The sequence below is a fragment of the Nicotiana attenuata genome, chromosome 12 (genome assembly GCF_001879085.1).
Source record: "Nicotiana attenuata strain UT chromosome 12, NIATTr2, whole genome shotgun sequence".
Classification (NCBI taxonomy): domain Eukaryota; kingdom Viridiplantae; phylum Streptophyta; class Magnoliopsida; order Solanales; family Solanaceae; genus Nicotiana; species Nicotiana attenuata.
In genome coordinates this window covers 1,218,454-1,241,981 of record NC_032000.1, presented here as the reverse complement: position 1 = coordinate 1,241,981, position 23,528 = coordinate 1,218,454, and the positions used below count along the sequence as shown (strand labels likewise).

Below are 23,528 nucleotides of genomic sequence, written 5' to 3'. Positions count from 1 at the left end.
TATATTTCCCTTCACTGCGATCGCGGATAAATCCACGCGATCGTGATGCACAAAATGACAACTCCCTCAATTACCTTATGTGATCGCAACAATATCCACGCGATCGCGAAGCCTTAGCTCCCAGGCCTATGCGATCGCAGCTTGAACTCACGCGATCGCGAATACACCTCACACTGACCTATGCGATCGCAACCCACTCTACGCGATCGCGTAGAGCAACTCTGCCTCAGCCCTCAATTAAGTCTACGCGATCGCAAATCATTATACGCGATCGCATAGAACAAATGGTCTGCGACAGACCTGAAGCAAAACCTGCAACATTTCCATATGCAATTTCATCCGTTTAACCATCCAAAACTCACCCGAGGCCCCCGGGACCTCAACCAAAAACACAACCATATCCTAAAACATCGTCCAAACTTGCTCCAATCATCAAAACACCTCAAACAACATCAAATTACCCAAAACTCATCGAATTCAAACCCAAGTTTTCTCAAAACTTCCGAAATGCACTTTCGATCAAAAACCCGACCAAACGACGTCCGAATGACCTGAAATTTTGCACACACATCACAAATCACACAACGAAACTACAGCAACTCTCGAAATTCCATTCCGACCCTCGGATCAAAATTCACCCATCAACCGGAATCCGCCAAAATACTAACTTCGCCAATTCAAGCCTAATTTAACACCGGACCTCCAAAATCAATTCCGATCGCACTCCTAAGTCACAAATCATCCCCCAAAGCTAACCGAAACACCGGAAATCACATTCGAGCCCTATAACTCATAAGTCAACGTCCGGTTGACTTTTCTAACTTAAGTCTTCCTTAAAGAGACTAAGTGTCTAATTTCTTATCAAAACCAATCCAAATCAACTCTCACACACCACCTACCGATAACGAAACATGAAGAAGCAATAAATGGGGAAAACGGAGCAGTAACCCATGAGACGACGGGTCGGGTCGTCACATTGTGATTATTTAATTGTTGCATGTCATTGGGTTGATCACTAGAACAACGTGTTATTGGTTATAAATGTGTTGATTGGAAACACAGTAGAGCATATATTGCAACTACTATTCTACAAATACTTGATTTTTATGTACTCATTGATAAAGTTTTAACTATCACCTTAGATAATGCTTCTGCTAACACAACCGCAGCAACTAACTTAAAAATTAGACTTTGTCCAATTAATCCAGCAATTTTTCATGTTAGATGTGCATGCCATATTTTTAACTTAGTTGTAAAAGATGGTATTAATTTACTTTATGATGCTTGTAGTAAAATACAACATGCTTGCGGCTATATTTTCGTGATAATAAAGCGAGTAGACTTCGTAAATTTGCTCAACAATGTGCTAGTGCTAACCTTTCATATAGAAAAATTCCCAAAGATGTTTGTACTAGGTGGAATTCTACTTATGAAATGCTTAAAGTTGCTTATGATTATCGGGTGCCTATATAAAAGGTATTTACTATGCATAATGGTATCCCCGCGGATCAAATTGTTGATTCTGATTGGGATGAGATCAAAGAGCTTACTAAATTTTTAGAAAAATTTTATTATGCTACAAAATAATTTCGGGTATATATTATCCTACTGTTACACAAATATTATGGTATATTTGTGAAATTTCTGTTGTATTTGGTAAGTATAAAACAAATCCAACTTATGCACCTGCCATTAGTGAAATAATTTTAAAATTTAAAAAGTATTTTTTCCCTATTCCCCAAGTTTATTTAATTTCTATTCTACTTAACCCATCTTTAAAATTAAGAGGTGCAAAGAGACTTGTTCGTAAAATTTATGAAAATTTAGCAATTCAAGAAAATGAACAACCATCTCTGGAAGACTGCCAAGCTAACATATATTCTTATGCTAGATCAATGTTTGATAAATATAAATCTATGGAAACAACATGTGGTGAAACTGCTCCTTCTACTTCTAAGTCTAGAGCAGAAGTTCTATGAAGATATGGATGATATAACATGTTTTGATTCCTCTATAGATGATGAACTTAATTCTTATCTTAACCAAGGATTGGAAATTATTAAAGACGAAGAAGGCAACGAACAACTTTTGGCCTTGTGGAGGGAGCGTGGCAAGGCTTTTCCAACACTTTCAATAATGCCCGAGATATACTGGCTATTCAAGCATCATCAGTAGCATCGGAGAGTGTTTTTAGCGCGGCAACCATCTCTGGAAGACTGCCCAGCTAACATATATTCTTATGCTAGATCAATGTTTGATAAATATAAATCTATGAAAACAACATGTGGTGAAACTGCTCCTTCTACTTCTAAGTCTACAGCAGACGTTCTATGGGAAGTATGGATGATATAACATGTTTTGATTCCTCTATATATGATGAACTTGATTCTTATCTTAACCAAGGATTGGAAAGTATTAAAGACGAAGAAGACAACGAACAACTTTTGGCCTGGTGGAGGGAGCGTGGCAAGGCTTTTCCAACACTTTCAATCATGGTCCGAGATATACTGGCTATTCAAGCATCATCAGTAGCATCGGAGAGTGCTTTTAGCGTGGCAAGATTTCAGATCTAAAATCATAGACATTCATTAGCGGAGGACAACCTAGAGATTTTCGTATTATTTAGAGATTGGATTAATTCAGAAAGAAGAAATCTTGATTTTGAAAAACTAACCACTAGGGAAGAAGAAGAATACAATGAGATACTTAGCACTGGGAGCGATGACAGCATGGAGCTCATAGAACATCAATCAAAATTGCCAATTCCAGAACAATGCCCGAGAGAAATTATAGATAAGTTACAAAGAAGCTATATAGGAGCTTACAAATATTAGTATGATAATTTGTAATTGGCTACTAAGAGGCCTAGTTCAAACAAAACCATTCCTAGAAGGTGGCTGCGTAGATTAGGTTGCTCTTCAAAATAATTATATTTTGTACGTGAGATTTGAAAGTTCTATTAATAAAATAAAAGGCTCTAAGCATTGAATTTTTTTTTATGAATTGTCTTACACTCTTACTTAGCTACTTAATAGCTTGAAATTATACAAATAAATTATAACTCTATTATATTACTAGAATATTTCATTACTAGTCTTTTGTTTTAATATTTTATAATTCTTTACTTAGTTTCCTAATTTCCGTTTTAACATTTAAGTTTATTAAATAAATCAAAAAATTAGCCGTTGCAAATTTTAAAAACTTAGTCATTGCCAAAAAACTAGTCGTTGCCAAACTTAATGCTTAAATATTTTTTTTTAAAAAAATGACTCACTTAAGGCCCGCCATCTCGTCCCATCCCGTTTGTTAGCGGGATGAGATGGGCCTACCGTTTCGTCCCGTTTATTCCGTCCCTTTTCATCCCGTCCTACCACTGTCCCGGCTAAATATCGTCCCGTCCCGTTAATTTTGTCCAGTTGGACAGCCATATCTAGATTATTAAATTCGACAAGTTAAACTCTAGGTGTGAAATATGAAACTTTGACTTTTTCAATGGCAGCGCCGGAAAATGGTCCGTGGGCACTATTTTTACCAAATTTCCCAACTTGTCCGAAAGAACAAGATTCTCAAGCCATTTCGGGAATTTGCTTTCTTTGGGCCGATAAAAGGAGCCTGATAGGCAGGCCCAGCTAAAGAGTAGAGCCTACAAAATAGCACTTGCTCTACCATTCGGCCCGCTCTTTTGCCTCCTTCCTTGAAACCCTAGTAAGTGCTCTCTCCGCAACCTCTCTTTCTTGGTTTTGGGTTTAAGCTAAATTGAAAAGGTATTTTTGTTGATTGTATACAGGAAAGTGTAACTGTAGAGTAAAAGAGCAAAAATGTCGGACAAAACTAAAGGAAGAAAAGAGGAAGTGGTTACTAGAGAGTACACCATCAACCTCCACAAGCGCTTGCATGGCTGGTATGTATTATCTTTTTATTCTTAAGGATTATTTGGCTTAGGATTCTTATTAATCCTGATTTGATATTCAGTTTCATAGTCTGAATCAGTGTTTGGTTATTGTGCCCAAATCAGATCATTTATTAAATAAAATATCAAGTACTAAATGTAATAAAGCTGATTAATTTTGTCTGTTTTATGATTATCTTTTATCTAATCAAGCTGAAGAAATCAGGCACTTGATCATCAAGCTATGTTATTTTCATTTTCAATTTTTAGTACCTGACTTTTGCTAATCCGTTTATGTGTATGTAAATGTATGATAGAATGGGGGATTTTTGAGTTTTACAGTATGATGTTTAGTTCAGATACCCAAGGAAAGAAACTAGGTTGCCCTTGTGTGCTTGCATGAGCAAAGTTTTACTAAAAATTGATGAACTTATAATAAAATTTGTAAAATAGTGGAAAAGAAAATCTATGAATGGAATTGAAAGGCAATAAATTAAATACTCTCACCTAGGAGCTTTTAGGAAGATAATGTTGACATGCTTCAATATTGTTATACACCAAAATCACTTTTTTCAAGCATAATTATCAGTTATTGATTTAGCTGAGTAGAATGTGTGAAACAGAGAGTCTAGGTACAGTTTGATTTTTTAGCTTCTGTCAACCAATCAAAGTACCATTATTTCACAATGTTTGGTATGGTTGTAATTTTTCTATTTCTAAGTTGTTTGAACGGAGTGTTCATATTGAAAGTAGCAAAAAGTGAGCAAATAATAGGAGCTTCTAGTTTTCAGCTTGTTCAATGAATATAATTATGTGATGCAAAACCTTATTCTGTGAGCAGCTTGGGACCCAATTACTGACGTATAAGTTCAAACTTGCATGCTACAGAGTATTTCCTTGCCTCAATTGCTCTGTTAGCAAAAGTTCCCAAATTGGTCAAAAGAAAAAATCTTTTACAGTGAGTGGGAGTGGAGGGGGTGAACTTATAGCACAAAACTCTAGACCAAACGAGCAGGAGCTGAAATTTGAGACCCATAAACATAGCATCATAACCTTTCAAAAGGAGTAATTTGGAAGATAGTGTTACATGAGAAGTTTCATAAGTTAGTGGCTGTTCAAGTAAAAATTATGCTGTGAGCGGACTGCCTAACTATAGATTATGTTTTGTTAATAGCACATTCAAGAAGAAGGCCCCTAATGCTATCAAGGAGATCCGGAAGTTTGCACAGAAAGCAATGGGAACAAAGGATGTCAGAGTGGACGTTAAGCTGAACAAGCACATCTGGAGCAGGGGAATCAGAAGTGTTCCAAGGAGGGTCAGAGTTCGTATTGCTCGCAAGAGGAATGACGATGAAGATGCAAAGGAGGAGCTCTACTCTTTGGTTACAGTAACTGAGATCCCACCAGAGGGATTGAAGGGGCTTGGCACTAAGATCATTGAGGACGAAGATTAAGCTATCTATCAGTAGTGGAGAATGATAAAAAAAAATACATGATGCTTTTGTAATTCTTTGAGACTGATCAATTTTGTTAGGAAACTTAATTTTGTTTTTTTGGATCATCCTCTTTGCCACCAGTTTAATTGAATCATCTTTTCTGTTCTTCATGGTTTAAGTATCACTGTAGTCATTACGTTTTGTTATGTTATTACTTGTTGTTGCTTTCGTTTCTGATTATAGTACCTGCTACCTACTGTTAGTTTTGTATTTTTTCTTCGGTTTTCCGATTGGTATGCTTGTTGTTGTCCTTTTACCTTTTTTGAGTCGAGGGTGTATCGGAAACAGCCTCTCGGCCTTCTTGAAGGTAGGGGTTAAGGCCTACGTAGACTTTACCCTTCCAAGACCCCACTAGTGCAATTATACTGAGTGGTGGGTGCCGGCTGTAGTCATTACGTTTTGGCTGCTTATCGTAGATTTGGATATGTTCTCTAATGGGTTAGTAATTGCATGCTTTGAGAATCTCTTGTAACAGAATCTACAAGTTTGGTACATAATTACAGCTTAAACTCGTATATGGAAAAATTTCTTCAATATCATTTCTGTAGTCTTCATTTTAAAACCGACACTCAGCCCTTATTTTCCAGGCTAAGGTGAAGTAAAATGAGCAGAAATTTGAGCAAAGATGTGTAGATTGTAGCAACTACAGCCCAGACAACCAACCATATGACTCTTGCTTCAACTTGGTGGTCACCAACAACAAAATTAACTTCTTTGCTTAAATTGATCTTGCACAAAAGAACTAGCTTGACTGTTACACATTGGTCTTTCATTGTAAAAGTATAGTTCGGCTACTCAATAACATCTATTTTCTCAGACAAAATCAATTAACATTCAGGAGGAAGTATCTTATTACAATCAGATAACCGACCTATATTTGCAGATCTTAGCAGACAAGTTCATGTACAAAGAGCCCAGTGAAGTCGTGAATCACAATAAGAAGTAACCTGTGCGAGGAACAATAACATGCACAGAAGTCACCATTTTGTTGATTGGCATTTAGCAGCTTTGCTACCATCATTGAGGTAATGTTGGAAAGTCTGAATAACTTCCTCATATGTTGGCCTCTTGTAGTCTACGGCCTGTTATCAGAAACACAAGGTTCCCAAGTTAGATTTTTGACATGCATAAAAGTGTAGAGAGAATTATAGCTGCTAGCCACTTCGCCAAACACCTGCTCAATTACTTCTTCAGGCCTTGCCCATTTCCACTCTGAGAATTCTGCCTCTGCTTCACCAGTCGCTAAGTTGATCTCACTTTCATCGTTGGTAAATCTCATAAGAAACCTGCCAGTCACAAAATTATTTTCTTAAACCAAGTTTAAGTTACAAACAGATATCTAACAATAGCAGATATGTGTCATTTTGGCAGAAAACTAGACAAAGGTTATGGAATACAATTGTTTATATACTTCTCTTGTTTAATGAGAGGTGAATCCAAATCATACAACAACAACAATAACATCAAACCCAGTGGGCAGGGGCAGATTTAGGGAGGCAAAAGCCGGAAAATTGTACTGTATATATAAGGCAAAATCTTTTTTTTACCTCTATATATTATGTTTTGAATCCCCTTGACATAGCCCAAAAGGATAGCTAAGTGATCAAGGGGGTTCAAAACCTTTCTGAGGTCATTGGTTCAATTTCCACTAGCTACAATATCTCTTTTATTTTTTTTAATTTTTTTTTTGAACCCTCTTAGCGGAAATCCTGTCTCCGCCCACAAGTGGAGTCTGGGGAGGGTGGGTAATGTGTACGCAGACCTTACCTCTACCTTATGAAGTGGAGAAGCTATTTCCGATAGATCCTCAGCTCAAGAACAGTTAAAGGAAGCAATAACCAATTAATAGCAACAACAAGGTAAAAGACAGCGGCGAATCCAAATCTTAATCAAGTGAAAAGCAGCACTGATACTATTCATTTAACCAAAGTAATTGCCACAGTTGAACCACTAATTTGAAAGAAATTACGCAGAATCCTCATTTTACAAAAGCAGAACTGCAGAAGTAGGAAATCCAGACCTAATTGCAGGCTGTTGCTTTACCATTACCGATACCCCAAGTTCATTGCTGACCCTTTAAGTAATTAATCCATTAGCTCCCTAGGCCACAGATCCTTAAATTGTCTTGACCTATCTGTATCGAATGGGTGTGAAACGTCGTAGAGTACGTCTAAGAAAATCTTCAAAATATACACAAAATTAGAAACAAAACTAGATGTACCTATGGGATTTTTGTACACACTCTTACCAAATACACGTACATGTTCCCGAGTCCATGTAACATAGTTAGCCTCTGGTAATACAGGAAATATTTGAATTAAACTACATCGGCTCCCAAGTCCCAAAATGAGTACAAGACATACCTATTGCTATAGCACTCCATGCTTCTTTAACATGGATGAAACTCCTTACTTAGGGTGACATAATTCACCAGAGGATAGACTAAGAGGTAGCTCCACTTAAAGGAGAAATTTTCCTAATACCTTTTCTAGTGCATTTGAGCGTGACTGATTCAGAATATAATTTAGGATGTAGGTTATCCCGAAAGGACCATTATTTTTCTCCTGACATGGGACTTGTTAGCATCATTTCACAATGTAATTGAGGACATAGAGCAGTGAACTATCAACACTATGCTCAGGTTGCACAATTTTCCTTTCACATCAAATTTTAAGTATTACTACAATTTGATATGAGTAACAAGAATGACATAATTCCATATGACCATCTATAAGTATTACAACATATTCGCATTGACTAGAGTGTTGCACAACCAGGAAAAAACAGTTCCTAAAGCATATGAAAAAACCCCAGTGTGAGAAAGTCAACAGCTTTTCAGCTAGACTACCCTCATACCTATTACTTTGTTAATTCCAAGTTAAGACTAAATGAATTTGACCAAACTGGAGTTATTAGGAAACAGTTCAAATTTGATGAAAATTAAGTACATTTAACTTTTTTTTTAAACAAATAGTCGTTCGTAGATTTTAACTCTAGACCATTAAATCCACTTCCAAAGGAAATCCACCGACATTTTACATTTCAGTGACATACCGAAACATTTCAAATATGAAGGTGGAAAATATTCAGTAGGGAACAAGAGTGATGATGAAATAGTTGATATCAGAGGAAGCACTCCCACTTAACTGTAATCTTTTCTATGCAAATCACAAGAAAACCAGATTTCTAATGAATTCGCATACATTTAAGTACTGAAGAATGAAACCTGACGGTCGTTTTCCTTCAGAGAATAATTCGTTCCTTTATCACCTATGCGTTTTCAGTAATACCTTTCAGACCAACCAAAGCCCACAGCCAAAGGAAACTACAACGAGTGTTATGTTTTTCCAGTGTGGACCTGTGGAGAAAGAGGACAAAATCTACGAGATGCATGTGAATAGAGGAGAGGGAGAAAGAGAGTGAATGGACAAGGACTAAATGGAGCTCACTCACCCATACAGCAATTTGATATCATTGCTCCATAGAGAAAGTATGAATAAGGGATCATATAAGATTTGATGGAGCAAGCATAAGTGGCTCGCAGGAAACAAGTCGTTTATGGCCACAATGTTCCCCTTAGCTCTCTTTTGAAATTCATTTCCACAAATTTTTATGATTGACAAGCACAATATTCCCCTTGGAAGTATACTTAACAAAAACTTATTCAACTTGATACACATTAAAAGAATAAAATATTAGCTTATCAAAATACCATACGGTACCTACCATTTCTGTGCCTGTCCATGCCATTCTCCTCCCCAAAGACGGCTTACTTTGGCCTTTACAGCTGGTGGAAAGTCATAGGTTAACCACTGCGGGACCTGACAATATGAAACCACCTTTATAGATAAACGAGTAATCATTTGATGAATCTAATAGTTTGGAACCTACCAAAGTTTCATGTTTTCGCAGGATAAATATTTTGGGGATCCTAGGGAAGTTAATATTTAACATGACACAACCTTGACATACTATCCAAAGAAAGAAACTTTTCACTTTAAACAGACCTCTGCAATTATTTCAGCTGATATTACTCCAGTTTCTTCACGCAATTCCCTAATGGCAGCAGATCTTGGGTCCTCTCCATCTTCAATGCCTCCCTAACTCCGCAAGAATCAAATAAACCCCATAAGACAGCTAAATTATACAAGCACAGCTAAGAATTCATTGAGTGACTCTAGTTGATAAATATTATAATCCATGTGTTAGATTGCCAAAATGCTAGGCAGCTAACTAGGTGCCACAAGTTAGTTTGAACAAACAGTGGGTAGATAAATTTTGGCTGATAGCACGAGGCAATTTTCACTTAAGGATCAGAAGTCCAATGCTACAAAAATTCCTGCTTTCAAATATTAATAATCAAGGCTAGACAATGATTCTATTCCTAGCCAGCTGACATTGAACCACCTTCAACAGCGAATAAATAATTTGAACGTTTGAGAGTAAGGAAGATACTAATAGCAATTAACCTGTGGCATTTGCCATGCTCCAGGAACATTCAATCTGGAAGCCACGAAAACCTGCAAATTGCATCACGACCATATAAATGCACAGTTTCTTACCTATTTATTTACTTAGAGCAGATAACATTCCGCCATAACAAGTTCCATTAATAAAAATTTCAGGGAGAAGTGAAAATTATTATCTTATTATGATTATGTATATTGAATAAAGGAAGACGCAAAAAGAGGAAGCAATAAAATGAAATTTCTGGGTGCTAAGTCTCAACCCCTAAAGCAGCTAAGAGGCAAGATCATATAAGGAAACCAAAGGACCACACCCTCACAGATGTGGAATATCCAACAATCAAATACTCTAAAAAGGTAATCAACACTGAGCCGTTTAAGGTGAGAAAATCAGAAGTTCATCAAAATGTTGAAAATGTCATTAGTCATGAAACGTACAAGATGGAAAATATAACAATATATCTATTGGCAGAAATATAGTTCTTTCCCGTCTATGTGGAAGTACTAACCTTGTCTATGGAACACTAACATAATGACAACCAGTGGACTCCTTTTCTCCACTGTCATTCCAAGAACACAGACAAGATTAAACCAGCTCAAATCTACCTCAACTCTAACATTATTGTGCAGGTTCGTCGCACCTATTGTTCCCTATTTTCCCTCTTTATGTTTTCGGGCTTGTTCTAATTTTAGTCCTTTGTTTTTAGCTCCTATTTGACAAATCAGAAAGCTAAAACTACCTAGTTCTACAAGTCATAATAATTATCGACATCAAGTAAAAGTGCTCTCTTTTAGCATCCCTTACAAGATTTCTTTTTTCTTCATAGGAGATTAGATTTAGATGCAGGTTAGACCAATAGACAATCACTTTTTCTACCATTTAACAAACATCAATATCTCAAATATCCCAACCAACAAAAAAATCTCAAATTATCACCCCTTTAATTTAACAGCTCCATTACTGATTTAATCCTTTCCCTTGCATTTTTAGTATAAGCACCAGTGATGATTCTCAAATCAAACCTATAATCATGAAACTTAACTTTACCAACGCGATAATAATTCCTTAGATCCAAATAGAGAAAGCAACCTCCACTTCCAACCAAGAGGTTGTGAGTTCGAGTCTCCCCAAGAGCAAGGTGGGAAGTTCTTGGAGGGAAGGATGCCGAGGGTCTATTGGAAACAGCCTCTCTATCCCAGGGTAGGGGTAAGGTCTACGTATACACTACCCTCCCCAGACCCCACTAAGTGGGATTATACTGGGTTGTTGTTGTTGCAGTATCCAAATAGAGAAAGCAACATTCAAATTAGCCATAAAAAAATCAAAAAGACTTAAAGCCCAAAAACAATACAATAAATCTTGATGAGATGGTAATTCTATACCAATAGTACATCAAATGATTCGCTGAGGCTGAAAAAAAAAATATCAAATTTTAATCAAGATAACTAACTGGAAATTCCAACTAATAAGAAACCTATAAATGGTCAATCCCAGAACCAGAAACCAAAGCAAACAAATCAGCTATCAATAAAATTAAGTTAGAAAGGCAGCAGCTTTATTTATAGAGTAGTAAATGAAAGGAATAATTCAATAAATGTTTAATAAATGATAGGGAAAAGGAAAAAAAAGGTACCAAATGATCGTGGTTGATGAGACAAATACCAACGTTGGGACGATAACCAGAGGGGAGGCCCTCCATTGAAGCTGCTGCACTCGGATATATTGTCTTTGTACAAATGTTTTCTCACAGAAAGTCAGAGAGAGAGAGAGAGAGAGAGAGAGAGATCACTATCAGAAATCAGAAGAGCAATATGATAAAAGTCAAAGCTTTGTACTACTAGAATTTAAAAAGAGTTTATGCATTTTGCTCAAAGGAATGGGGTGATGATGACGCTGTGTTTCACTATTTCTCGGATATAATTTCTTTTTTATATTCATAATTTGCTAATCCAACTAATTAGGATATTATATATCTCATAATATTCTTGGTGGTTTCATTAAACTAGTAGTCGTACCCGCGCGATGCGCGATCAATATTAAAAAAAAATAATTAAATTATAAGCATTTTTGTTTGATACTATTAGACCGTATTGCTTTAATAAATTTCAATTGTCATTTTATTTATCAAGACGATATACCCAACCCTCACTGATATTTGAGTAGTTACTTTAGGTAGTTTATTTCTTTGTTAATTTTCAATAAATATTTTTTTTGTTATTAACTAATTATGTCATGTGGCTTTTATCTAGGCTACCACTTGTATTAATGTGGTGCCTTTTTCTTTGGCTTTTAATAATATATAGATAGATTATTAGCATATTACTTGTTTAATATTTTTGTCTGCTATTTTTTTGTAATATAATAGAAGATACATATTTTATTACTCTTGAAAATATATATTTTTTATTTTAAATTTTATTATAATTTTCTCAATAATATTGTTTAAATTTTAATGAATAGATATACTTTTTATTTCAAAAAATAAAAAATAAAATGATTTTAAAAAATGAAATAAAGAAATTAACTAACCTAAACCAACTCTCCCCCATGTTTTAGTAGTTAATTTAGGTAGTTAATTTCTTTGTTAATTTTCAATAGATAATTTCTTTGTTATTAACTAATTATTCCATAAGGTTTTTTTCTAGGCTACCACTTGGCATAAGGAGAGGGCTTTATTCTCTCTTTTTAATAATATATAGAAGATATATAGAATATAGAATATTAGAAAGAAACTACTCCACAATTTGAATCAAAAGTTTTTGATTGCTTTATTTTTGTTTTTTTATTTTAAAACAATTATAAACTCCAACTTGAAACTACTCTCCAATTTGAAATGGTAATTTTTATTTTTTTAGTTTCATTTTTTTATTTTAAAACTCCAACTTAAAACTACTCATCGATTTGAATGGGTAGTTTTTCTTCTTCTTTCTTCGTTTTTTTATTATAGTTAATTTTTTTTATTTTAAAATAATTTTAACACTCCAACTTGAAAATACTCCCACCCAATTTGAATGGGTAGTTATTTTTTATATATTTATATTTTCAATTACTAATTATGAGATATCTATATTTATTAATTAAAATAAAGTAACAAATTAATATATATATATATATATATATATATATATTTATTATTTTCATATTTTAGATATTTAAATTCAAATATAATACTAACTAATAACTAATTATTAACTAAAAAACTAATTAGTTACTAATTATGCCATGTGGCTTTTTTATGCTGCCACTTGGCTTAAGGAGAGGGCTTTATCTTCTCCTTTTAATAATATATAGAAGATTAGACATAATAACTAATTTTTAGCATTTTCAATTTTACATAACCGTGTTTAAATTGAAGCTTAATTCTACCAAAAAAAAGAAAGAGAATTCATTTTAAGGCATAAAGTAATTATATATCGTACATTAAGAGCTAAGCAAATAAGAATGTTTTAAAGAATATGATAATATATATTCAAAGTTGTCGATCATTTTAGAAAGAAACAATCTCCACTATATAAGTTATTCTTTTTTGTGCATTGTCTCAATATTAGATGATTAATTTGCAAACTCTTGATAATTGATGATGTAAAAAAGACTCAGAAATTATTTCTAAATTTTATTATAGACCAAATTATAGTCTTATTTGTCTGTGTGTTGAATTGCCTATATCTCATCAATGATGTCCACGGGCTGCGTATGGACCCTATCCCATGTTATATTTGCTGGAATAAAGGAATTTAAAAAGTTACATGATAACAAGGAAAAAAAACATCTATTTATTGAAATGTTCACTAATAATAGTTTGATAAATGCATTTTTACCGTATTTTTATCAAATCATTAGATACATTTTGTCTTTAATTAAACTTGGCTCAATACATATTTTTCTCTCTTGAACTAGCAAATAAATTTCACACTCTTAATTTTGCATATATGACTCATTAGTCACCCAATCTTGTAAAAATTGAAACTTAAACACTTTCTTACACATCATATGGTAAGTGTTAAACAAAAAATTGAAGCACCTCAAAAGTTAACAAAATGCGTAAACCACCTATTTTTATTCCCCAATTTCAACGATTAAATTCTTCACTTTCCTTTCTTTACTATTAACCAATTTTTCTTCTTTTCATTTTTAATCTTTTCTTCCACAACTAAAAATTGGAGTCATTTTTTCCCTAACCTTCTTCTATCAAAATCAACGTGTGTATCAACTCATTGACTATTCGTTATTTTGTACCGTTTCATTTTATATGACAGAGAGATGGATACCAATAAATTATTGCAGACGACTACTATAATCGAAAAGAGGAGTTAGAAAAATAAAAACGATAAAAAAGATATATATATATATATATATATATATATATATATATATATATATATATATATATATATTAACACACACACTCTGTATGTTATATACAATAATTATACAAGTTTATACACTTTTTTAGCTACCAGATATAAATAGTTTCTGGCGCTGACTAAAAATGATAATACCCATTTCTTTTATTTTGTACCTAGTTGACACAAGTTGCATTTTTTTTTTTGTTCTACAATTAATGGACCCAAAAATTGTGGATTTAAGAGTGTAAGATTTAGGTTCATTAATTTGTCTAAATAAAAAGAAAATCACCCAAAGACAAATAAAATTTCTCTACAAAAAGAAAAGGACAAAAAGAGCAGAGAAAAGAAATAGTGGAGGGGAAGAAGGCGCGTTGACTTTTTTTAGGAATTTTTGAGTGGAAAAAAGAATCTAATAATGGGGGAATGGCATCATCTTCAGGTGGATTTGTCATTATTTTATTTCATAAAGAAAAGAATAACCTTAATAATATCCACGCCCTACTTTTTAGTTTGAAATCATTTAAGGAGTCATTAAAAGCCACTTGTCATTATTATAATTACTAGCATATGGGTTGAGTACTACTTAATTCAATGCACAATTAATGGGGTAAAAGTCCTCCACTTATTTAGTCACTTTCCCCCTTTATCCAAAGTCAACTTAAATTGCTTAATTTTGATCGTATTTTTTCAATTGACGCTCTTACTATGTTGAAAATGTTTTGTTATAAATAGGATCAGTAACAAATAAATCATTGCAGTATTATATTTATAATTGCATAATGGATTCTTCATATCAAAATTTGATTATATAAAAAAAGGCAGCCCGGTGCGCTAAGCTCCCACTATGCGTGGTTCCGGAAAGGCCGGACCACAAGAGTCTATCGTACACAGTCTTACCCTACATTTATGCAAAATTTGATTATATGTTGTATAAATTAAAAATGTTTTTCTTTTAAATTTGATTAAGTTTTATTTATAATAATACCTTCCCTATACTAAAACTTTATCCAACCTAGTATCAGTTATATTAAATAGGATAAATAATTATAATTTTAAATCTGCAAAGTTGGGGTGTAAAACACAATAGTCAAAACAATGCAAACAAAAGGATTCACTAATGCGGTTGATAAACGCAATCAAATGATACGATATACAAAATGCAAGTACGTAATGTGATTTACAATTAGAATGCAATTTACTAATGTCATCAACGGCTGCCATTTAGAAAGCGCAATCATGACATGAAGTGGCAATCAGCGAATGGGATTTATGAAGCAGGGAATACGATTTATAAACCGCAATTACAGACTGCGATTTATAAAGCTCAATCTGCCAATGTATAAGCAATCAACAAGTGCGGTTATAGAGCGTAGTCAGTAAATAGATCAATGGGATTTACAAAATATTTACAAAACGCAATCGCGATTTATAAATCGTTGTCACTTCAACGATTAGAATTATACAGTATAGGACACTAATTAATGGTAATACAGTACCAGTTTCCTAAAGTGTGAAGAAGTGGAAAAACTAAAACCAGTTAACATAGTCAGGTTGTGAGATGGTCCAGACCTGAGCAGATTAGGGAAGCATCAGTCAGAGGAACATGTAATTTTGTTCATACCTTTAGCGAAGGTAATTGGAGGCCGAGGTTTATGTCCTCCTCTGTGTACGTATATATAGTTCTTTTTGAGTTATACAAGTTGGGGTCGAGCCTAACCCCACACCACAATGGTGGACTTTGATGCAAAAAGAAAGAACCTTGAATGAGTGGATTATGAAGATGGAAACATTAATGCGTCCTGCCTTGAATTGAATATATGAAGCAATAAGTAGGTCAGGATTTTGTCAATATATAAGATTTGCATTGAGCAATGAACAGAGAACAGTTATTAGCATTCAGCAACGATTTTCCAAGTTTTTATATCGACTAAAAGACATAGCTTTTGTACACATTTGATGATTGGTAAAGCTGAAATCATCACCTTATATATTGCTAGTTATTAATTCCAGTTAACTAAACTTAGTGCGTTCACGGAAATGAGATACCAACTTGTGCTAATTGGTTGTGATTTTGAGATATTTTTCTCAAAAGGTTTGGTCAAGATGTTTTCGTGAAGGTGGGAAATCAGGAAGAATTAATTGGATAATAATTAATTTCCTTGAACCAAAATAATCATCTTCATTCTTTAGCTTCAAATAATTTTCTCCTGCATTTTAATCTTAAGAATGATTTATTCACTAGGTGAGATGGGTTGGTCAAAGGAAACGTGTAGGACGAACAACTTTGCCAAACTTCCTTATCAATTAAGGTAGGCTTATTCTAGATAATAAGACGCCTATAGATTGCGTATTAGTGTACTACAAATTGTTTTGAACATTTATATAGCTAAGTAGTAGTAACAATTATTATATAGATCATTTTTGTAACAATGAGGATATTATTGACCTAAACTATTAAGGGAGGGTATATTTAGATGATTTTGCATAATTTAGGGTCATTTTGGACCACTTGTTTTAGTTTAAACTCCCTCCGTTTCAATTTAAAATGATGTAGTTTGACTTGACATAAAGTTTAAAGAAAAATGGAAGACTTTTAAATATATGTGGTCCTAAAAGTTTTAAGAGGCAAAAGCTTTGTGGGACCATAACATTTATGTGGCTATAAAAGAGGTAAAATAAAAAGATTAATTAAGTTGTTTCCAAATATATAAATGTGTCATTCTCTTTTAAAGGAACTAATAAAAGAAAAGTGTGTCATTTAAATTGAAACAGAAGAAATACCCTTTTTACATAAATTTGAAACTACGAAGTTATCTTTTTTTTAAACCATAGGCTGTTGTTGGCCACATGTAGGTATCAGTTATACAAATATACAGAAATACGTAGATAGAAAACTGAAAAGGAGAATATTCAAAGTGAAAAATTCCAACTACAATTGAGCAGCCTGTGTGAAAGAATAACCTCGAATATACGCACAGTACGTTGAGAAGATTCTTCCTCTCATTCGCATATTTCTCTATTATGCTTTTCCTTCCTTCCTTCCTTAAACAGGCTGAACATTTCAATTTTTTGTTTAGCCGCAACATTGCCACATATATCCATTTTTCCAGGTTCTTAATTTCTCTTCTCCCAGCTTTTAGATTCTGATTTTGTTTAAATTTTAGGCTCCCCGGCCTCCCATTTTGTACAACAGCATATATAGGCAAAGTAACTACGTTGCTTCTTTTCTTTCTCTCCCTCCTTTTACAGGTCTGAAGAAAGTCTAAAGATTTTCAATATGGAACTGATAAAGTTAACGTTGCATGGATGAAAATTTGCAGATTTTTAGTTACTAAATTGACCAGAAACAACATGGCTTCTCTTAGGAGTTGAAGATAGTTTAGAACTACAGAAGCATGCTTTTGAGTTTCTATATATTTACATTCTGGTTTAACTACATAAATTAGTGCTATTTCTATACTCTTAAAGAGTGAAAGTTTTCAGCTTTGCTTTTTACTGATGAAATAAGTCTAGTGTAACGACCAAGGATTAAAGAAGAAGAGAGAAATCACTCGGAAATTAAATTATTGTGACAAACAGTTCCATATATGTTGATTATACTTTGGACTTGGAGGGGTACTGTCTCAGTTACTACCATGACTTTGGGTTGAGTTCCCTTATATATCCCTTCACTTGAATTAGTATGTTACATTACTTGGCTAGCTAGATTTGGCATATCGGAATTCATAAAATTAATGTGCTGATAGCCAACATATCTATATATATATATGCAGTAATTATATCACAGACTAATAGGAAAGCGAATACCTGCAGATGATATTTGTTGCAATTTAGAGTTCAAGATGTTGTTTATGGCCCTGAATTTCGCTAAATTCAATAATAAAGGGCAATTAATGAATTCATAATATAGCCATGGGATGCAACAATATAATTTTTCTTGAGATAGCCTGAATTTGCATCAACCTGTGACCTTTACCATATATTTATTCAAATATGGAACAACTGTTCTATTGCCTTGTATTGAAGGTGGTATCTGTGTCTGTCAAATTCAGTTCACTGATTGCCAAATGAGTTCATTCACGCCCAGTAAAGCCTTAGAAGGTGTGCACGGAGTGCATTTGGTACCTCATTCACCCTTCGCAATGGAAGAGATGAGACACGAGGACTTCCATGGATCAAGTCAACAGCTAATAGTTCAGTAAGTTGAAGATGTCTTGACCTTTAGTCATTGTAGAAATTCAAATGCTTATCTATCTTCTATAAGTAACAAGGTTATATATTCACTTGTCAGTTTTTCTGGACGTTTTTTGCCAGTTTTCTAGTAGTGATTTGTATGTTAACTTGTTCACCAGGAGAGTTTGGCAGCAAAGGCCAGCTTGTCTGAGGCCCATCCGTTGTACTCTCCATGGTAAACAACTTTTTACTTAAAATTAGCTACGTATATAATTAATTCGTCCTCCGATCCTCTTACATGTTTTTAAAATTTCTCTTCTTTTTTAGGTGATAGGAACCTTGCAGAAACTATTGCTAATGTGATCACTTCTCTTCCTTTTATTGCTCTTGGACTTCAGGCTCCAAGGTCGGTAGATTTATAAAATCTGTTAGCTTTCATGATCTGTATAAAGGTTCTTCGTCCATTGATGCAGGAAGAATCTCAACTGTAAAATCTATGCCAATTCATTGATTGGAGTGGGAATTGCCTCAAGTTTGTACCATGCTTCAAGAGGGAAAGTAAAACAGTATCTGAGATGGGCTGACTACACTATGATAGCAACAACTACACTAGTGAGTCTCAAGCAATTCTTGATTAGGTTTTAAAATATTTTCAAGGTTTTAATGTTGATAAGATACTCCAAGATCAATTTCACTTTCAATTATATATCTCTAATGTGCTTTCTGATTATTTACATGCTTAACAATGTCTTGCACGATATGAATAGTTGTTTTTTTAATTTCAGTGTCTATCAAGAGCACTTAGGAAAAAGAATCCGAAGTTTTTGATGGCAGCATCTGCTTTCCTACTACCGGTCCAGCCTCTGATGGTTTCTGCTGTACACACTGGAATGATGGAGGTCGGTATCTACATCTTCAATGTGTAGCCTACTCTTATTATCTAAGGTGCATATATAGTATATGATTGTTCTGTTCACGCGATCTTTGTTTAGGTTGCTTTCGCAAAAAGAGCATTGAAAGATCCAGATCTGAGGATGGCTCACAATGTGCATAAAATGTCATCATTGCTCGGCGGTGCTCTTTTCATTGCTGATGATTTCTTACCTGAAACACCATTTCTACATGCTGGTTGGCATCTTGCTGCTGCTGTTGGGGTCAGCACTTGCAATAAGCTCCTTCAATAGGTTGATATGATTTTCAACCTTTAGTCTAAGCAAATTTGAGTCTATCGGAAACAGCCTCTCTGTCCTTCCAGGGGTAGGGTAAGGCTGCATACATCTTACCCCGGGAAACTATTGGGTTTGTTGTTGTTGTAGTCCAGCCAAATTTGTCGAAATCACTTCCCATTGCCTACAAAGGAGTAAGAAAGCAGACAACTTCAATCTTGAATGCAATAATCATGTATTTATAGGATTAAAAGGGCAGTAGTAATTAGCTGAACAACATTTATATACAATAAAATTTCAGGCAATGTATGTATGATGAACGCGATGGTAAAATATATGTTGTATTTGATTTTCTTCATTTTTCTGTATATATCTTCGGAATTTTGAACTACCAAAACCTAACTTCTGCCAAAATCTATGAGGTTATGCTCTTTCGGGTACGAAGAAGTAGGAGGAGGAAGAGGAAGATCAGTTGGTTCAAGAACAAATAGATCACTGCATTATTATTTTTATAACCAAATAGTCGATTCTTCAAATCAAAATTTGACTATATGTTGTATGAATTAAAAATATTTTTCTTTTAGATTGGATTAAATTTTATTTCTAATAGTACCCTATGCGAAAACTTTATCCAACCTAGTATCAGTCAAAACAATACAAGCAAAACGAATCAGTAAATGCGATTTATAAATGCAATCAGTGAACGAGATTAAAAATAAAATTAGCGAATGCAATTTATAAAGCACAACAGCTATAATAAACTGCAGTCAGTTCATGCGATTTATAAAGCATGCAACCAGTACAGCGATTTAAAAATGTGATTTACAAAACACAAACCACCATGATACACAAATTACACAGTAAGCGCAACAAACAATCTAGTTCAATGCCACGTCAGCTTGGTAGTTAAAAGTTAGTTAGAGGGAGTTAAAAGTTAGTTAGAGGTCAGCTGAGATTCACTACTAGAAATTAGGTGATTTTCGTCCATAATTTCCGACCGAAATACGACCAACTAGAATTTAAAACAACCAAAACAGTCCTAAAAAATATCATCCATGATCATATAATTCTAAAAAGTTAATACTATATTTGTGATAATATCTCATTACAAACTCCATAAATTAAAATACATAAATAAAATAAAATCTATCCGAAATGAAAGTCTAATTGGAATACAAGAATAATTGTAATGTAGTAACTTTGTCTAATAAATTTACCCCAGAAGAATTTCCACATTCATGTACCTGTGAAACAAGAGTCATAATTTTAATCATACTTTCTGATATCACGATCCAGGAAAAAAAATTAAACGTTAATCATAAAATATATATTTTAATCAGTAAGATGTATGTATTCTACATCGTTAACCTATGTATTCTACGTCTTCGGTCTTTTATGTAGACGTCAGACGTCAGTAATGGGCCAACAGTAAACATGGAAAGAAATTGCTCAAGGATCAAAGCTGAAAAATCAACAGAACAGAGACATGGTTTGAAATACCCAAGCGCAACCTATAATTGAGGAGACCAAATATACTCTACCAGTTTCATACATTTTCAACTTCATTAACCTATGTATTCTTCGTCTTGTGTTTTCTATGTAGCAGACGGTAATAGACCAATTAAGAACCAAAATTAATAATGAAACTCCTGCAACTTATTTTAACGCAGTATCAGACACCAGACTCTTATCTCAACCCAAAAGAGTGTAAAAAGAGATCAAGCAATCTAGTTGTTGCAAAGCATTAAATTACTACCTGAGCAGGGCCTATTTCATATGAGTGAGTTTCTTTATCTTCAGTTGCAGCTGCCATACCTGCTTCATTTATGAACTCATCATGTCCACCTTCAATTTACTGATGGATTTGCTTACATTAAACCCATCCCATCTAGGCATCCCCTCGTTTATAACTAACCAATAAAGAGAATATGATTTTATTTGGTAGCATGAGTCAACAGTTAGCAATTTGTAGCAGAAAAGCAAAAATCAGTGACGAAGTTATGGGCTTCAACTTTTTTCATGATTCTACCTCACAAATATGAAACAATGCATAAGAACTTCTTGATACTCAAAACAGAATGTAAAATAAGTCCAACACATTAAACACATACCTCAAGTGAAATCCTAGTCTTAGCTATGATTTCACCACTGAAAGATATCATTATGTAATGTAAAAGCAAACATACAGTGAAGCTACTTTTTATAAGTAGCCGGAGAAGTAAAAGGTCAACGTACACTGTTAAATTCAACCTTTCTCAAAGTGAACAAATAACTAGATTATACCTATTTTCATATTCAAACAGTAACATCAAAAATAAAAATCTCATTTCCAAAAAAATAAAATGACGAGAATTTTTCGAAAGAAAATAAGACACATACCTTGAAGAATCTCAAAAATTCAAAAATGAAATGTCTCAAAGAAGTAAAAAAATTAGATGAGCCTGGGTATTCTCAGTCAAAAATAATAAACAAAAAATTATAATGAACAATTCCAGATTACAGAGATAGATACCTCCGATGGTATAGTTGTACTCTCAAATCTGTTAAATGCCGCAAAATCTGGTCGAAAAAAATACAAATCAGAAGAATAGAAAAAAGGATTGCACTATCAGATGACTACAATTTTTAGAAAAATTAAGACATACAGTTAGGGTTTGAAGCTCTAGAAAAATCTTATCCAGAAGACGTTTTTGCCTAATCTCTTCGCTGCTCCGTTTTGACGAATTTGCTCCGATTGAAAACAAACACAATGTTAGTACCCATATTTTACTGAGAAAGAAAAAAACAAAATTCATCGTCGACCTAAGAGAAATCAAATCTCTACCGCTTTCCATTCCGAAGAGCTATCAGGTTGTCGGCGAGGGATATTCCCGGTATATCCCCGCCGTTAAGGCATCGAAGACGTGGAGGAGTCCCAACTAGCTGGGTTAAGGTGTATTAGGAGAGAGACAGCTGTAGCAAACTAGGATATTTTAGCATCCTTGAAGGAGTCCCAAGTAGCTGGATTAAGGTATATTTGGGAAATTTTTGGAAATAGGAGGGAGAAATTACCCCGTCTGCTTTTGGAGCCAAAAAGAAAGAAATTTTAGGCAACACAACCAAACAAGTTAGTTGAGAAAATTAATTTTTTTTAATAACAAAAATATTTTTATAAAATTGCTAAAATCTCTATATTAGATATGTGCAAAAATACTTTAATTGGTATGATGAAAATAACGAAAATCCAAGTGCTTAGTTTTGTTAGTATTATTTACATCCTTTCAAAATTTAAATTATCTCAAATAAAATGACAAAACAAAAATTATATGTATTTAATTATAAAACTTACATATCTAAGTGCTACTACTGCCCTATTCTTTATAATTGTCAATTTTTTCCATCCACAATAAAATCAACAACCTCAATATATATCTATATATATATATATATATATATATATATATATATATAGATAGATAGATAGATAGATAGATGTATATATGGTATAGTATAAGGCAAAATACATAACTGGACCCTTAAACTTGGCCTTTTTTGTCACTTGAACACCTAAACATACAGTTGTTCCTATCAGGCCCTTCAACTAAACCACATCTGTGCCAATTAGACATTTTGTAGTGACATGATTAAGTGCGTGGGAAAGGGCGCGTGAACATGAGAAAAAGGTTATTGGTTATTATTATTATTATTATTATTATTATTATTATTATTATTATTATTATTATTATTAGTAGTATTATTATTATATTTTAATATATTATTTCAATTAAAGCTAACTTTTATCCTACATTCTATTATTTCATTTGGCATGCTTGTTCTCTTTAAACGACACTTGTAAGCTACACCAACTCTCTGTTTTAAAAGGCAGAATTGGGACTCGCCCGGGACTCGCCCTGGAGCGGGACACTCGTAAAACGCCCCTGGGCTTATGTGTGGGGCTTAGTTCCGTGAGACTTACGCCTCGGCCGTCGAGGCTTACGCCTCGGACACGCCC

General features: G+C 33.9%; 3 protein-coding genes, 1 long non-coding RNA gene and 1 pseudogene across 8 annotated transcripts; 2 read left to right on the top strand and 3 right to left on the bottom strand.

The window, feature by feature from the left end:
• LOC109235800 overlaps nucleotides 1-3,428 on the bottom strand; it is a 42,261-nt pseudogene extending 38,833 nt beyond the window's left edge.
• On the top strand, nucleotides 3,603-5,554 carry LOC109235147 (60S ribosomal protein L31-like). The gene is made up of 3 exons (XM_019401119.1): nucleotides 3,603-3,705; nucleotides 3,788-3,901; nucleotides 5,064-5,554. Exons 2-3 carry the CDS (start codon nucleotides 3,819-3,821, stop codon nucleotides 5,341-5,343), a joined length of 363 nt encoding a protein of 120 aa, XP_019256664.1. The 5' UTR covers nucleotides 3,603-3,705; nucleotides 3,788-3,818; the 3' UTR covers nucleotides 5,344-5,554.
• Nucleotides 6,076-11,691, bottom strand: LOC109235146 (nudix hydrolase 25). Of its 2 annotated transcripts, XM_019401117.1 has the most exons (6): nucleotides 11,486-11,690; nucleotides 9,855-9,905; nucleotides 9,393-9,485; nucleotides 9,112-9,206; nucleotides 6,560-6,671; nucleotides 6,076-6,467 (listed from the first exon to the last, which is right to left on the bottom strand). In XM_019401117.1, the coding sequence occupies exons 1-6, from the start codon at nucleotides 11,549-11,551 to the stop codon at nucleotides 6,363-6,365; spliced, it is 522 nt and encodes a 173-aa protein (XP_019256662.1). In that variant the 5' UTR covers nucleotides 11,552-11,690; the 3' UTR covers nucleotides 6,076-6,362. The 2 variants fall into 2 exon arrangements, with proteins under 2 accessions (XP_019256662.1, XP_019256663.1); XM_019401118.1 differs by lacking the exon at nucleotides 9,855-9,905 and having other exon boundaries at nucleotides 11,486-11,691.
• Nucleotides 17,230-19,934, top strand: LOC109235144. Its single transcript, XM_019401116.1, has 7 exons — nucleotides 17,230-17,308; nucleotides 18,251-18,396; nucleotides 18,551-18,606; nucleotides 18,699-18,777; nucleotides 18,845-18,983; nucleotides 19,157-19,270; nucleotides 19,364-19,934. Exons 2-7 carry the CDS (start codon nucleotides 18,266-18,268, stop codon nucleotides 19,553-19,555), a joined length of 711 nt encoding a protein of 236 aa, XP_019256661.1. The 5' UTR covers nucleotides 17,230-17,308; nucleotides 18,251-18,265; the 3' UTR covers nucleotides 19,556-19,934.
• LOC109235145 lies at nucleotides 20,572-22,601 on the bottom strand. Of its 4 annotated transcripts, none has more exons than XR_002069323.1 (5): nucleotides 22,183-22,601; nucleotides 22,050-22,096; nucleotides 21,917-21,950; nucleotides 21,294-21,447; nucleotides 20,572-20,781 (listed from the first exon to the last, which is right to left on the bottom strand). It is a non-coding gene; the product is annotated as an uncharacterized LOC109235145 (long non-coding RNA). The 4 variants fall into 4 exon arrangements; XR_002069325.1 differs by lacking the exon at nucleotides 21,917-21,950 and having other exon boundaries at nucleotides 22,183-22,265; nucleotides 22,362-22,595; XR_002069324.1 differs by lacking the exon at nucleotides 21,917-21,950 and having other exon boundaries at nucleotides 21,294-21,352; nucleotides 22,183-22,597.